This window comes from Apis dorsata, unplaced genomic scaffold (assembly GCF_000469605.1).
Source record: "Apis dorsata unplaced genomic scaffold, Apis dorsata 1.3 scaffold_407, whole genome shotgun sequence".
Classification (NCBI taxonomy): domain Eukaryota; kingdom Metazoa; phylum Arthropoda; class Insecta; order Hymenoptera; family Apidae; genus Apis; species Apis dorsata.
Genome location: NW_006263665.1, coordinates 152,503 through 166,687, shown reverse-complemented (window position 1 = coordinate 166,687; position 14,185 = coordinate 152,503). Strand labels below are relative to the sequence as shown.

General features: G+C 26.5%; 4 protein-coding genes across 8 annotated transcripts in view; 1 reads left to right on the top strand and 3 right to left on the bottom strand.

Moving 5' to 3' along the window:
* Positions 1-386: 386 nt before the first annotated feature.
* On the bottom strand, positions 387-2,580 carry LOC102670815. Of its 2 annotated transcripts, none has more exons than XM_006619348.2 (3): positions 2,392-2,580; positions 1,926-2,066; positions 387-1,799 (listed from the first exon to the last, which is right to left on the bottom strand). In XM_006619348.2, the coding sequence occupies exons 1-3, from the start codon at positions 2,392-2,394 to the stop codon at positions 1,197-1,199; spliced, it is 747 nt and encodes a 248-aa protein (XP_006619411.1). In that variant the 5' UTR covers positions 2,395-2,580; the 3' UTR covers positions 387-1,196. The 2 variants fall into 2 exon arrangements, with proteins under 2 accessions (XP_006619411.1, XP_006619410.1); XM_006619347.2 differs by having other exon boundaries at positions 2,144-2,400.
* LOC102670580 (ATP-binding cassette sub-family F member 3) lies at positions 2,574-6,481 on the top strand. Of its 2 annotated transcripts, none has more exons than XM_006619345.2 (9): positions 2,574-2,771; positions 2,869-2,974; positions 3,205-3,391; positions 3,912-4,246; positions 4,330-4,828; positions 4,911-5,134; positions 5,216-5,580; positions 5,664-5,884; positions 5,962-6,481. In XM_006619345.2, the coding sequence occupies exons 1-9, from the start codon at positions 2,699-2,701 to the stop codon at positions 6,106-6,108; spliced, it is 2,157 nt and encodes a 718-aa protein (XP_006619408.1). In that variant the 5' UTR covers positions 2,574-2,698; the 3' UTR covers positions 6,109-6,481. The 2 variants fall into 2 exon arrangements, with proteins under 2 accessions (XP_006619408.1, XP_006619409.1); XM_006619346.2 differs by having other exon boundaries at positions 2,723-2,771; positions 2,869-2,969.
* Positions 6,482-6,658: 177 nt separating this feature from the next.
* On the bottom strand, positions 6,659-9,384 carry LOC102681908 (formin-like protein 14). The gene is made up of 5 exons (XM_006619344.2): positions 9,028-9,384; positions 8,560-8,749; positions 8,205-8,491; positions 7,489-8,143; positions 6,659-6,954 (listed from the first exon to the last, which is right to left on the bottom strand). The coding sequence occupies exons 2-5, from the start codon at positions 8,711-8,713 to the stop codon at positions 6,872-6,874; spliced, it is 1,179 nt and encodes a 392-aa protein (XP_006619407.1). The 5' UTR covers positions 8,714-8,749; positions 9,028-9,384; the 3' UTR covers positions 6,659-6,871.
* Positions 9,385-10,218: 834 nt separating this feature from the next.
* Positions 10,219-14,185, bottom strand: part of LOC102681601 (transcription factor Sp2-like) — a 5,320-nt gene continuing 1,353 nt past the window's right edge. The window contains exons 1-12 of one of the 3 annotated variants that reach the window (XM_031512248.1): positions 13,983-14,185; positions 13,700-13,885; positions 13,306-13,623; positions 12,834-13,236; positions 12,572-12,756; positions 12,408-12,497; positions 12,036-12,323; positions 11,725-11,959; positions 11,531-11,596; positions 11,119-11,419; positions 10,751-11,045; positions 10,219-10,550 (exon numbers count right to left, since the gene is read on the bottom strand). In XM_031512248.1, the coding sequence (XP_031368108.1) occupies positions 10,389-10,550; positions 10,751-11,045; positions 11,119-11,419; positions 11,531-11,596; positions 11,725-11,959; positions 12,036-12,323; positions 12,408-12,497; positions 12,572-12,756; positions 12,834-13,236; positions 13,306-13,623; positions 13,700-13,735 (2,379 nt within the window). In that variant the 5' untranslated portion in view covers positions 13,736-13,885; positions 13,983-14,185 and the 3' untranslated portion in view covers positions 10,219-10,388. Of the gene's footprint in view, positions 10,551-10,750; positions 11,046-11,118; positions 11,597-11,724; positions 11,960-12,035; positions 12,324-12,407; positions 12,498-12,571; positions 12,757-12,833; positions 13,237-13,305; positions 13,624-13,699; positions 13,886-13,982 lie in introns of all 3 variants that reach the window. The other 2 variants (XM_031512247.1, XM_006619341.2) reach the window with 2 other exon arrangements.

Sequence of the window (14,185 nt, the reverse complement as noted above, 5' to 3'; positions counted from 1 at the left end):
TTGATTTATATTTATATTTTGATAAGAATTAAAATATTTTAATAAAATATAATTTTATAAAATAATTTTAATAAAATATTATTTAATAAAATATAATAAATGAAACTGGAAATTAACATAGAAAATTATATAGAGAAAGAATATTATATTACACGAATTAAAAATAGTATCTCTAAATAATATCATTAAAATACTATAAATCTCTAAATTCTTTTCAATAAAAAAAATTATTTTTAGTTTTAAATAAAACTTTGTTTCATAATAAAATTATTGAATTGAAAAATTATTAAAAAATTTAGTTTTAAAATTAATCAATTTTTCAAATAATAATTTACAGTTTTTAGATCATATTGCAGGAATTCTTTATAGAATGACATGTCACTATATTTGTTTACACCTCTTTATTCATAAATGCCAGAAATATGAATCATGTGCACAGAGAACACATTATATGTTTTGTACAAATATGTATCATCGTTTAACGTGAATGAAAATTTTATTTATATGTTATTCATACGTAACAATCTATTTACAGATGTAATACAGCCTTTGTATATAAATGAAAAAGTTAGAAGAAAGTATTTTTAATACTCTTACATAAAATAGATTCGTTTTTCTTCCTAAAATTCATTATATATTCTACATTATATTAATGTTAATAAACATATATCATGTAAAAAATTATGATTTACAAAAAAATATAGTTTTCAGGAATGGATAGAAGCAATATAATACTATATGGAATGAATTTTAACAATAATTAACAATTACCAACTGATTTAAAGCTATTATACATATTTGACATATTTAGAATTAAGTATTTGAAATTTTTAAAATTCTTTCTTTAAATAAATCAAATATGATTGAACTTATTTTATACAATTCAACTAATTGTAAACAAAACTTTGTACTACATTGATCTTTATATATTAATGAAATTTAATTTTTCGTCAAAAATATTTTAATTTGGAATATATGTATATGATAAATCTCTATGCATAACTAGACATACATCTGCTCATGATGAATAAAGAAATAATTTTTATCTTTTGTCTAATAGAATGCAATTAGTCACAAAATTGTTGATGAATATCATCTATGTAATTGTTACACAAATCGAAATGGATTTGCAAAGATAAAAAGTTATATGCAATGCTATTGTGTAATCATATATTAAGATGAAATATTTAGAGTGCTCAACCATAATCAACGCTTAGAGCACTAAGCCCTTTTTTCTTTATAGCTTCTGCTACAGCTCTTTCTAAAAAGTTCTCCTGTTGATCATTTTCATCTATTTTATCCAAATCCCAATCAAATTTATTATATTCTTCTGGATTTTTTGAATCATTCAATCTCAATGAATTTGTAGATGTAGTAGCTACTGAATTCTCAAAATTTCCACCATCTGATTTATGATTAGCTGGGTAAAAACAATGCAGATCTGTATATTCATTATTGGTCCAATATCCTGGAGCTTTGTCACTGTAAAAAGCATTGGATTGAGAAACAAGTTCTGCAGATTGAACTAAACCATGATTACGAATTGCCATCATGACTGCAGTATCCTCCATATCATTTCCTCTGAATAATTGAAATCTGGATTCCTCTAGAGAATAAGATGATGTTCCCATAATGTAATTTTCTAATACTTTGTTAATGGTATTATCTACATATCCCTTAGCAACCTGACAAGCTTGCCATCTTTTTAATTTTTCCCTTGCTTGTTTCTCTACATCATCATATTCAACATTTTCTGCTTCTTGTATTTGTTCCACTTTTTTTCCATTTGAACTTTTTTCCTACAAAGTAATTGCTCAAATAGAATATATATTTTGAAATATTATTATTGTTTAATATTTTTTTTTTTTGAAGAATAAAATATAAAATTGGAATTTAAATAATTTATAACTATATTTCGTAATTACCATATCCCAAATCGTTTCGGTAGCTTTGAGTCGTGTACATTGCCGTTTTGGTGGAGCTGGTCTTTCATGATCATCAGTATCTGATTCTTCGATGTCGGTCGCCATTTTCTCTATTTTATACAGGTCTGTATTTTGCTCTTCCTTTAAACAATTTAAATAAAACTAAATAAATCTGATAATAATTATTAAACAATTTTGAGGAAAAGACCTTGGTCTACATTACAAAAATTCACATCACTTCCATCAACTTTCTTTGCCATCTTTCTTTCGAAACAGTGATAAATTTTTATCCTGCATTCTATTAACTTTAAATCATTTCGATTATGAATACTTTTAATGATGCAAATAGACCGCAACATAAAAATTGAATAATAATTATAAATAAATATCAGAATTCAATGAAACAAATATTACACACAATCAAATGACAAAAATCGTTTTGACAGCTTCAAAATGGCTACTTTACCATTAAATTCTATATAATATATCAAATTGAATTTCGAAGAATTTTTATACATTATTAAAACAGAACTGAGATTTTTTAAAATATTATTAAAAAAATCGTATATGAACTAAGCATATTGAAAATTTATTTAATGTCAATTAAACTATCTGGATGATCTTTTGACTGCAGTATTATATTCTAAAATGGCATAAACATGTGTTTGCAGTGTTCAAAGGAATTTTGACGTCTGGTTCTGTCAAGAATATCGTTTTATAAATCATTCAAAATAAATTCTTTTTAACATTTTTGTTACAATACATTAATTGGCATGGCAATCTGTGGAGAATATATTCGCAGTCAATTTCCCACAATAGATGATGATTTGTATCAATATGTGGAAGGTATATTTTAAATAACCTAACATTAGAAAACATTTGTTATTTAATAATAATTTATAAATGATATATTTTTTTTTAAATAATATTTGCATTTATGAAGGTATCTTAGATAGCTCTAAGGATGATTTCGAGGATGGAGATGAAGTTTATGAAGCAATAGGAGAAGTATTACACGAGGTTGCAGAAAAAACAGAAAATGAGGTTAGGTCTGTAAACGTGTTCAAATTTCTCTGTTTTTTATATCATCATATAACATTATCATATGTTCTTATAATAACATTAAATTTTTGATTTATTGATAAATTTTTTAACTCGAAATAATATAATTTCTTATAATATATTCATTTTTTAAATAATTTTAAATATGATTAATAATATATTAATTATAATTTTTTATATGTTTTATATGTTTTAATTTACATTTCTTTATTTTTAGACAAATATGTGTAAAGTTATTGGAAATGTTAAAAGGTAATTCAAATGATGAAAATGTTGAAAGGAGAAAAAATGGAGTGAACAAAGTACTAAATGCTCCAGTACACTTGGGGACTATGGCTGCTACTTTAGAAGCTCAAGTAGAACAAATAAAGAGTATATGGGTTACTACTAGAGATGATGGCATGGTAAAAATTTATGCTTGAAGATAATTTTTAATAACATTAATATATATATATACATATAGGATGTTAATATTCATGGGATATATTTGTAGAATCAATTTTAGAGATAAAAACATAAAATTTGATATATAAAAATTTTTAATTAAGTTTATTAAGTTAAATTATTTTTATTAATATATATTATATTAATATATTATATAATTATTAAATTAAATTCATTAAATAATTGAATTTATGTTATGTGACATGAAGAAAGAATGAAGTTATTTTGTTATATTGTTGTCACATTCTATTTCTTTCTTTTATTTAATGCAAATTTAACTTAAAAAAATTAATAAATTGTTTATAATTTATAATTAATTAAATAAGCTTCAATTGATCTTTTTGTATACTTTTGTATTTGTTTTAACTAGAATCTTTTAATGTTTTAACTAGAATTCTAATCTAAAATTAACTCTTTATAGAATTTCTCATAAATATATATTAACTATATATATTTTAATTAAAAAATATTCTTTAACAGAAAGTAGATGCTAAAAAATTAGAAAAAGCAGAAGCAAAATTACAACAAAAACAAGAAAAAAGAAGTAATAATGAATTAAGTGGACGAATTAATATCACAACTCAAGGTATAGAATCTGCTAGTGCGAGTCAAATGACAAGTAAAAAGGATAGTAGAATGGAAACAAAAGGCAATGTAAATAAGATTCAGGATATTAGGATAGAAAATTTTGATATAGCATATGGAGATAGAATATTATTGCAAGGAGCTGATTTAACACTTGCATTTGGTAGACGTTATGGCCTTATTGGTAGAAATGGATTGGGTAAAACAACTTTATTAAGAATGATATCTAGGTACTAGAATTGTTCCATAATAACATTTTAATTATTAAATATTTTGTTTAATTGTTTGTATCATTTCATTCTAATTATTTCAGTAAACAATTAAGAATACCATCTCATATAAGAGTTTTACATGTAGAACAAGAAGTTGCTGGAGACAATACTTCTGCACTTGAATCTGTATTAGAATGTGATCAAGAAAGAAGTATGTTACTTAGTAAAGAAGCAGAATTACAAGCAATGATAGAAAAAGATGGTGGTAAAACTGGGGATACATTAGGCGAAGAATTAGCTAAAATATATGAAGCAATGCAATTAGCAGAAGTAGACAAAGCACCTGCTAGAGCTAGTGCTATTTTATCAGGACTTGGATTTTCTGTTGAAAGACAATCGTGGCCAACTAAAGCCTTCTCTGGTGGATGGAGAATGAGATTAGCTCTTGCAAGAGCACTATTTTCTAGACCTGATCTTTTGTTACTTGATGAACCTACAAATATGCTTGATATTAAAGCTATTTTATGGTTAGAGAAATATTTACAATCATGGCCAACTACTTTACTTGTTGTTTCTCATGACAGAAATTTTTTGGACACGGTATAAATTTCTATATTTTTTGAAATTATTATTCTAAAATTATATGTTTGAAAATTTAAATTAAAATTATATTTAATGATAGGTTCCCACTGATATATTATATTTACGTGGACAAAAAATTGAAGCATATCGAGGTAATTATGAACAATTTTCAAAAACTAAAGGAGAACGTGAAAGAAATCAACAGAGAGAATATGAAGCTCAACAAGCTAAAAGAGCACATGTACAGGAATTTATTGATCGATTCCGATATAATGCCAATCGTGCTTCAAGTGTACAAAGTAAAATCAAGATGTTAGAAAAATTGTAAGTTTAATAAATTTAAATAATTTAAATAATAAACAAAGTTTTATAAAATATTATTTAAAATTTTATTATTTTCAACAGACCAGAACTTAAACCAATGGAAAAGGAAGGCGAAGTAACTCTTCGCTTTCCAGATGTTGAACCATTAAGTCCTCCAATATTACAACTTAATGAAGTCTCCTTTAGTTATATTGGAGGAAATGATAATTCATATATATTTAGTTCTGTGAATTTGACTGCTAGTTTACAATCTCGCATTTGTATTGTTGGAGAAAATGGTGCCGGTAAAACTACTCTTTTAAAGATCATAACAGGTGCATTAAGTCCAACACGAGGTACAGTACATGTTCATAGAAATTTAAAATTTGGATATTTTAGTCAACATCATGTAGATCAACTAGATATGCGCGTATGTCCAGTTGAATTATTACAAAATCATTTTCCAGGTATGAATTTATTTGAAATTTATATATTATTAATATTGAAAATTTATAATTTTATATCCTTTTATACTATTTGATTATTTTAGGAAAACCAATTGAAGAATATAGAAGAATGCTTGGAAGTTTTGGAATAAGTGGTAACTTAGCTTTGCAATCTATCAATTCTTTATCTGGAGGACAAAAATCTAGAGTAGCATTTGCATTAATGTGTGCTGCTATGCCAAACTTTTTAGTACTTGATGAACCTACAAATCATTTGGATATTGAATCTATTGAAGCTTTAGGTAAAGCACTAAATGCATGTCAGGTAAAAATTTTTCTTTTTAATTTATTTGTTTCTATTTTAAATTATATTACAATCATTTTTTTAAATAAATCTTTCAGGCAGGTGTTATATTAGTTTCGCATGATGAAAGATTAATTCGCATGGTATGCACTGAACTTTGGGTATGTGCTGAAGGTTCTGTTCGATGCATCGAAGGAGGTTTTGACGAATATCGTAAGATTATTGAAAAGGAACTCGAAATGTAAAAATTATTTTAATTGTATTATGAATTTTTGCATTTTTCCGAGTTAAATTACCGATGTGAAAGTTTCAATTAATTCGAAGCTTGCAAGAAAATAAAAATATTTATTTTTATATTGGGATAATGAATATTTTTGATTTATTTATCGATGCTGTCGCGGAGATTATATTGTCTATTTTAAATAAAGCTATGAAAGAACTATGAAAAATCATTGTTTATTAACATAAAATTTGCAAAATAGACTGAATCTTCGATTTAACAATAGAATTAGGAAAGTTTCACATCGTTTAACTGCCAGCTAAAATAAATTATATCTAAAAGAATTCTGATATTTAATATTGTATATTAGTTAATAAAAAATCGTTGTTATAAATAAAGATATATAAGATTCTATCCTTATAAAACCGCTCAAAACATTACATTGATATACATGATTTATATGATCAATTATTTATGTATAAATTATTAATTATTTTTTTAAAAATAATTTTTTGTTTAATTTAACACAGTATAATATACTGAAATTTATAAGAAAAATATATAACTACGAAAAATATTAAAATCGATATGTTATTCTTTATGAACTTAAAATGTTGAATACTTTATAATATGTAATGGTTTTAATATTTTTATTCCATTTTTTTTTTCATTTAAATTTTTCTTTCGTTGTAATATTTTAAAAATTATTAACTAATCATATGACATAATAAATATAACAAATTATTTGTAAACTTTTAATATGTCAAAGAAGTACTATATTGTCACAATTAACCCCCAGATGATGTGTTTAATGATACCATTGTATTGGATATAGAAGACATTGGTGGCGCAGGAGCTTGCTGTTTTGCGGCTGGAATTTTTAAATATTGTTATTATTTTTATCTTAATAAATCTTAATTTTGCTTATTAAGAATTATCAATAGTTTAACATGCAATTGGATTTTGAAAATGTGCATCATAATATGCATCAATATAAGTAATTAACATTAATACTAATGATTTAATTAGTTTATAAAATATTTATAATTTCTTAATATATTTTAATATATAATAAACAATCAAAATTAATTAAGTTAATATACAATTTAATTTTAATACAATTTATTTTTCAAATATAATTTTACTTTGTAGAAAAAAAAATAAATTTTTCATTTATGAAACAAAATAAATTAATTAATCTATAAAATATAAATATAAAAAGTGTAATCAAATATGATAAATATGATAAATTGTTAATAGCAAAATATCATGTAAAATATGATAAATATTTTTAGATGTACAAATGTTTTTAATTATAAAATTTACATAAACAATTCTGCAGTATATTGTCTAATATTATGATTCAAGAAAGAATACAATTGATATTGGAGTGTATCATTCTCACCATTTCTGCTACTGTAGATTTTTGTAAATCCTTTAAATGGTTCTGGTGATGGAAAATTTGCAACAGAATGAAACATATCAGCAAATCGAAGCTCTAAATCTAAAATGTTCATTGTCTGTCCATTGCGCATAGAAGAACTTCTTGTAGGTGGTGTCGGTGGTGGTGGTGGTGGTGGAGCCAATCTTTGATGAGTAGGAGTTGGACGATGAGGAAGAGGAGGAGGTGGAGGTGGTATACATGGAGCACTAACAGTTATTCTAGAAGGTGGTGGTGGTGCTACTCTAGTTGCAGTGCTAATTGTATTATTATTTGTTCTAGAAGTTGGAGGAGATGGAGGTTTCGCGATTGGAGGTCTAAGTATTCGATTTGTAGGTCTTGGTTGGGTTTCATTTAGGCAATCTTGAGACTGATGAAGAGAAGATGGAGTTGGAGCAAGCACAGGAGGTGATCTAGGTAATCGCATACTTTGTGCTCTTGATACGCTTCCTCCAGTAGTTAAATTTAATTTTTTAGGAGGTGGTGATGGTTTGTGCAATGCAGATGAGGATGTGGAAGGTGGTTTTGGTGCAAGAGTAGGTTTTCCAAATCCTTTAGATGCTTCAGTATTTGAACTAGTATAATCTGTAGTATTTTGTCCTGGTATTGAATTTGTTTTCTAAAACATTAAACAAAATCTTAAAATTTATTTAGACATTTAATTTTTTTAATATTTTTACCTGAGCAAATATTTGTGGCTTTTGAGTAGCTGGTGGTGGAATTGGAGGTGGACCTCTTTTTATACTAGGGACAGTTGATTGACTCAAGTTTATATTATTTATATTGTTAGTATTCTTTTCATTTGAAGTCATTCTAGATCCTATAGGTTTCAATTTAGGCATGCCACTAGAAAATAATCCACCCAATCCTATAGGTCCTCCATTATTTGCATTGCTGTTGTTAACATTAGAATTATTTTCCTTGATATTCAAGGAAGAAGAGTTTCCTAATTCATTTTTTACTCTACCTAAAATAATAATAATTATTATATGATAAACATAATTTATAAAAAAATAAGTATATTTTATAACATACCACTAACTATAGGTGCACTTTTATCTATTGTTATAGTTTTTTTTAAGGTTTTTCCAGCTCTAATTGATTGAAGAAGTAAATTTCTATCTTGACTTCCTACATTAGATCCAGATGTATTGAAAATAGGAGGTGGAGGTGGAGGTGGTGCAGGCATCCTTATATTTAATTTTTACAGAAATATTTACTATCCCTGATAAAAATATATTATAAAAACAAAATAATTAATTTAAATAAATTTCAATTCATTTTTATAAATAATTAAATTATTAATAGTATAATATACAAAGGCTGAAGCATATTTATAAGATAAGATTAGACTTCCTATATAGAAAACACTACAATTAGGTTAGCACAAAAATAATTTCAATAGTTTCTTCAATATTTTACATTCGTATTGTAAGTTTTATGATTATTTAAGAACATATGTTGAATGTTTATATATGATATGATAAATTATAAACTATTTACCTAAAATTAACAAAATGATTCTATATCCAGAAGAGAACGGTCTTTGAAACTACCGCACTTTATATCAATTTCTGAATCATTATAAACGAATTGAATCTATAATATTCTAAAATTTTCCAGACTCGAAATATTCAGATACACTGTTATTTTTTATAATGAATATAAATTGAAATAAACTCGTCACACGTACAAATGATTAAATTAATGTACATCTCGATAAAATTCAAGCGTTTGTTTATACCATTGACGAGTCATATTCGATCGAACAGTACATACGAATACACTTGAATGCACCACACCTGAAAGCTCTTAAAGTCATACCATCAAAATGAGAACATATCTTATTTCCTTTGTAACTATAACACCATTGGTTATTGAAATAAGATCCGTATCCTTGCTTTTCAGATATATATATCCATTTTTAAACATTTCATTTCTAATCATTTATTTATTCATTCTAATTCTATTATTTATTTATATTATGTAATTTATACTATGTAATTTATATTATGTAAAAAAAATATGGAAATTAAATAATAGTTGCAATAATAAAAATAATTTTTATTTTTCTTTTAATATATTAAAAAGTTGAAAAAGTAATAATTTTAAAATTTCAAAAAATTAAAAATAAAATACACATTTTTGTTTTTCACTGTAAAATAATAATGTTTTATATAATACATTAAAAATATAAGAAAAAAAAATGATATGAATATATATATATAAATATCTATTTTAAAATATATATATAAAAATATCTAGAAATTATTATTCATAAAAAATATAATCATATATTAACACACAAATAAAAGTGATGAAATAAAATTCTTTTTTAAGAAAAGTCTGCTTTTATATAAATAAATAAAAACAATTAAACATCTTACCTTTTATTTTTTTTTCTATGTATTATTTTATTTAAATAATATACCTGAAAAGATTAATTAAATATAATATTATTGTCCCTATATATTATAAAAATTTCACTATATTAAGGAGAAAGATTGAAAATTTCTATGAATCACATAAAATCAAAAACCGTTTATAAGTGTAAAATTCATTTTGTGCAAAAAATTTTCCTTTTTACAATTAATATACAATTATTATACATATTTACAAAATTCATTTAATACAAAAATAGATCATTTACTATATCGAGAATTATGATAATCCCTGTAAAAAGTTTCATTTTTTTTTCATTGCAAAAAATAATTGCAAGATCTGTGCAAACCGCCATAATCAACATAACACTATTTAGATTTTTTAATTTTTCTTCGACGTTGTTAACATAACAATCAATGTTTTAACAAGTTCTTTTATTCCTAAACCTTTTAAAGGCGGAGAAAAACATGATTCTTTTTTTTTTATTCATTTGTTACATGATTCGCCAGTTGAGGTTTTATTTCATCTATTTGCTCGGAAATAACGATATCAGATTGTTCCGTCTCTTTGAGAGCAATAATAATTTTTTCTTCCGTGGAAGATTGACTGTCGGAAGAACCTTCCTGCGTCGAAGTAGCGGCTTCCTAAATTAAGAGAGAAAAAAAAAAAAAAAAAAAAAAAAAAAAAAAAAAAAAAAAAAAAAAAAAAAAAAAAAAAAAAACAAAAACAAAAAAAAACATAAAAATAATCTCAAAATTATAAATTTTTAGTATATCCAATATAATCCATTTTTTTGTTCATCTAGAAATCAAATTAATTTCAATAAAACCATAACTTTTCTTACCGTACTTCGAATCTTCGTATGTGTTTTTATATGTTTCGTCAAATGATCTGATCGCATAAATTTTTTAGTACACTCCGGACATTGGAATCTTTTTTCGCCAGTATGAGTTCTACGATGCCTCTGAAGCTCATCTGATCTAGTAAATTTCTTACCACAAAATATCCAACTACAAACAAATGGTCGTTCTCCGGTATGCCACCTTAAATGAGCCCGAAGATGACTTGTTTTTCCATATACTTTATTACAGCCTGCTATATGGCAAACATGTTGCCTTTTTCTAGTCATATCTCTATTCCTAATCAAATAATTTAAATTTATAAAATTATATTATAAATTTGAATAAATAATAATTTTTTTTTTAATTCTACCTATCACCATCACCACAATTAGGACATGTGCAAGCAACTCTCCTACGATGTTGCTTATTAGAATCCGTTTCAATATTCGCAGACGTTGCAGTTGTTACTTGATGCTGATGTGATGTAGGAGTAGATGTTGCCAATGTGTTGTTTGACTGAAGAGTTTGCAAAATTTGCCATTTTGTTGGATCATTTGAATCTAATTGCACGGTTGGAGCAGCGACAATAGGTGTAGCTGCTGTTGCAGGTAGCGTTTGAACAGTAGCAGGCTGAAGAGCACTTGCAGGTATAACTTGTACATTACCCAAACCTGGAATATTTTGCACAGGTATCGACTGAAGAAAACCATTTGTCGCATTCATTCCGCCGGCAGGTTGAAGTTGCATTATACTTCCACTACCAACGCCCCTTATCATGTTACCTTGCTGGGCAGTTAAATTTGCTAACGCAGATGCAGGAATTAAAGTTAGCTGTTGGGCTTGTGTACCTATAAAATATGATTAATATATATTAAAATATTAATAATTTTTTTATAAATATAAATAAATATAAATAAAAAAAATAATATAATAATATAATCATGTAATGTAATGTAATATAATGTAATATACATACCTGCAATTGTTATAGGTTGAACAGCAGGTTGTGTTGATTGAGCAGGAATATGTATAACTTGACCACTAGCTAATTGTCTGGCATCAATACTGGTTACTTTTATATCACCTTCGACCGAATCCGGTGGTCTTGTTAAAGCCGACAGTGTTTGCACATCAATTTTCTGTCCATCTTTCGTAGTAATTACGTTACTGTTTCCTTGCATTGGTCTTCCAAGTGCACCAATTCCAAGTACCTATAAAAAATATAATATAACATTTATTAAAAAGTTTAATTTAAAATAAATATTTATATTAATATATATCTTTTACCTGGACATTACTTGGAGTTGTTACTGTTGTGCTCCAAGTCGCTACAGTTGATGACGGTGCGGCAGATGATTGTTGTGCTTGTTGAACTTGTTGTTGTTGCTGTTGCTGTATTACTTGTTGTACAACTTGTTGTACTTGTTGCTGTTGTTGTTGTTGTACTTGAGCTTGCGCTGCTTGTTGTTGTTGTTGTTGCTGTTGCTGTACAGACTGTACTACTTGTGGTTGAGTTTGTTGTTGCACTACTTGTTGTTGTGCTTGTTGTTGTGCTACTTGCGTTACTTGTTGACTCTTACATCAAAATTGTTTTAATAAAATCATGCACAATGATATAATAATTCTTTTTATAATTTTCATTATTTTTTTTATAATTACCTGTAAACTTTGAAGTTGTGGTAAATTAGCAATTTGAACTTGTTGAATTTGTCCATTTGGTGTAATTATTTGAGCCACTTGTGGAATTTGCTACAAATAAATTTTATTTTAAATAATATATATTTATTGTTATTTATAAATTCTTATTTATGTAATCAATATACTTGTGTGATTTGTGGTATCATTTGTGTGGCAGGCACATTAAAAACACTGGATAATGCTTGAACAGGAAAATGAACAGTTTGATAAACTGTCTGTCCATTACTAGCTGTAACTGGTACTTGCACAGGTACAGTTTGTTGAACATGTTGCATAGGAAATTGAAGTGGTCTAACTTGTACACTTTGTCCTTACAATAAAAAACATTGAATTAAATGCACTATCTTAATAATTATAAAAATAATTTTATAAAAACAATATACATACCTGTTGGTAGTTGTACAGTCTGTCCAGTGATATTCTGTATAATAGAAGTGGGAAAGACATTTGGTGCTCTTATTAAACTAACTGGTTGTGGTGTAATAATAGTTTGACCATTAGCCAACTGTACTTGCTGGCTAGCAAGTTGGACTTGTTGTCCATTAGCAGTGGCAAATTGCATTGTAGGTTGACTTTGATGATGTCCTCCTGCAGCAGACATGGCAGAAGATGGAATGAAAAGTGCCTCTTGACCATCAATGTTAACAGTTTGCATCTGTGGTATAACACTATAACTGAGTTGTTGTTGTGGTTGCTGCTGTTGTGGTTGCTGCTGTGTTTGCTGTTGCTGTGTTTGTTGTTGTTGTTGCTGAAGCGCAGCTTGAGTTTGAGTACTAATCAATTGAGCACCCTAAAGTAATTATTATATCTTAAAAAAAAACATTTGAATTATTTATTATTAAAAAGATGCATCTCTCACCTGTAAAAATTGTTGAGGTAAAGACTGCACAGAAATAGTTTGTGCCCTTTGTTGATCATGCTGTGATTGCTGAGTCTGTAAAGGCACAAAATTTTGCAATTGCTGCAAAGTAATAACTTGTGGTTGTTGTTGTTGTTGTGTTTGTTGCTGGACATCTTGCTGTTGCTGTAAATGCTGCAAAACATTTGCACTTAAAAAACGAATTTGAGGTTGTCCAGTTTGCTGTTCTAATTGTTGTTGCTGTTCAGTTTCATCTTGTTGTTGCTGTTGTTGCTGTTGTTGTTGTGTTTGTAAAGGATCATGGTCATCAATCTCCTCCTGTAAAATAATATCAATGCTTCTTTTATTTCTATTTATTACAATTTTGTAAAAATGATTAAATATAATTATTTACCTGAGAGATATTTCGTCCATCCAAACTTCGCTTCATGGTGAATATATTTGTAATTTATTCTTAATGCTAATAATGCTAGATTTATGTTGAATATTTTTATGCTAGGAATCCATTCTTTGCTATACTGAACTAAGTTAACTATTTATTTTGCAGTATATGGAAACGCTCATTTGAAGAGCGTTTAATCTGAAAGATCCATTCATAAATTATATTCAATTTTATTATATATATAAAACAATTTAAAATATAAATCTTCATCAAATTTAGCTATAATGGTAACTACCCTGCTCGAACACTGCATTTGGCTTTGTTTCTTCTTTCTCTTTATTTTTATCAAACTATACACAATTTAAAATTCATTTGCGATTTAACAAATCGACAGAAAACAATATATATGAACTGTCCTGAAGCATCTAAATAAAAAACATTAATGATTTAAACGATATTGACACGTGCGAAGACAACACTCTTTAAAGACAAAGAAGG

What these genes read in the sequence shown, in the direction of transcription:
- LOC102670815 (XM_006619347.2), bottom strand. Translation starts at nt 2,284, where the DNA reads ATGTTGCGGTCTATTTGCATCATTAAAAGTATTCATAATCGAAATGAT. An exon ending in GTGATGTGAATTTTTGTAAT is followed by an intron (nt 2,067 to 2,143) that starts GTAGACCAAGGT and finishes AATTGTTTAAAG; the next exon opens with GAAGAGCAAAATACAGACCT. An exon ending in CCGAAACGATTTGGGATATG is followed by an intron (nt 1,800 to 1,925) that starts GTAATTACGAAA and finishes ATTACTTTGTAG; the next exon opens with GAAAAAAGTTCAAATGGAAA.
- LOC102670580 (XM_006619345.2), top strand. Translation starts at nt 2,699, where the DNA reads ATGGCAATCTGTGGAGAATATATTCGCAGTCAATTTCCCACAATAGAT. An exon ending in AAAACAGAAAATGAGGTTAG is followed by an intron (nt 2,975 to 3,204) that starts GTCTGTAAACGT and finishes CTTTATTTTTAG; the next exon opens with ACAAATATGTGTAAAGTTAT. An exon ending in ATCAAGATGTTAGAAAAATT is followed by an intron (nt 5,135 to 5,215) that starts GTAAGTTTAATA and finishes TATTTTCAACAG; the next exon opens with ACCAGAACTTAAACCAATGG.
- LOC102681908 (XM_006619344.2), bottom strand. Translation starts at nt 8,713, where the DNA reads ATGCCTGCACCACCTCCACCTCCACCTCCTATTTTCAATACATCTGGA. An exon ending in AGCCACAAATATTTGCTCAG is followed by an intron (nt 8,144 to 8,204) that starts GTAAAAATATTA and finishes TTAATGTTTTAG; the next exon opens with AAAACAAATTCAATACCAGG. An exon ending in AATCTACAGTAGCAGAAATG is followed by an intron (nt 6,955 to 7,488) that starts GTGAGAATGATA and finishes TAAAAATTCCAG; the next exon opens with CCGCAAAACAGCAAGCTCCT.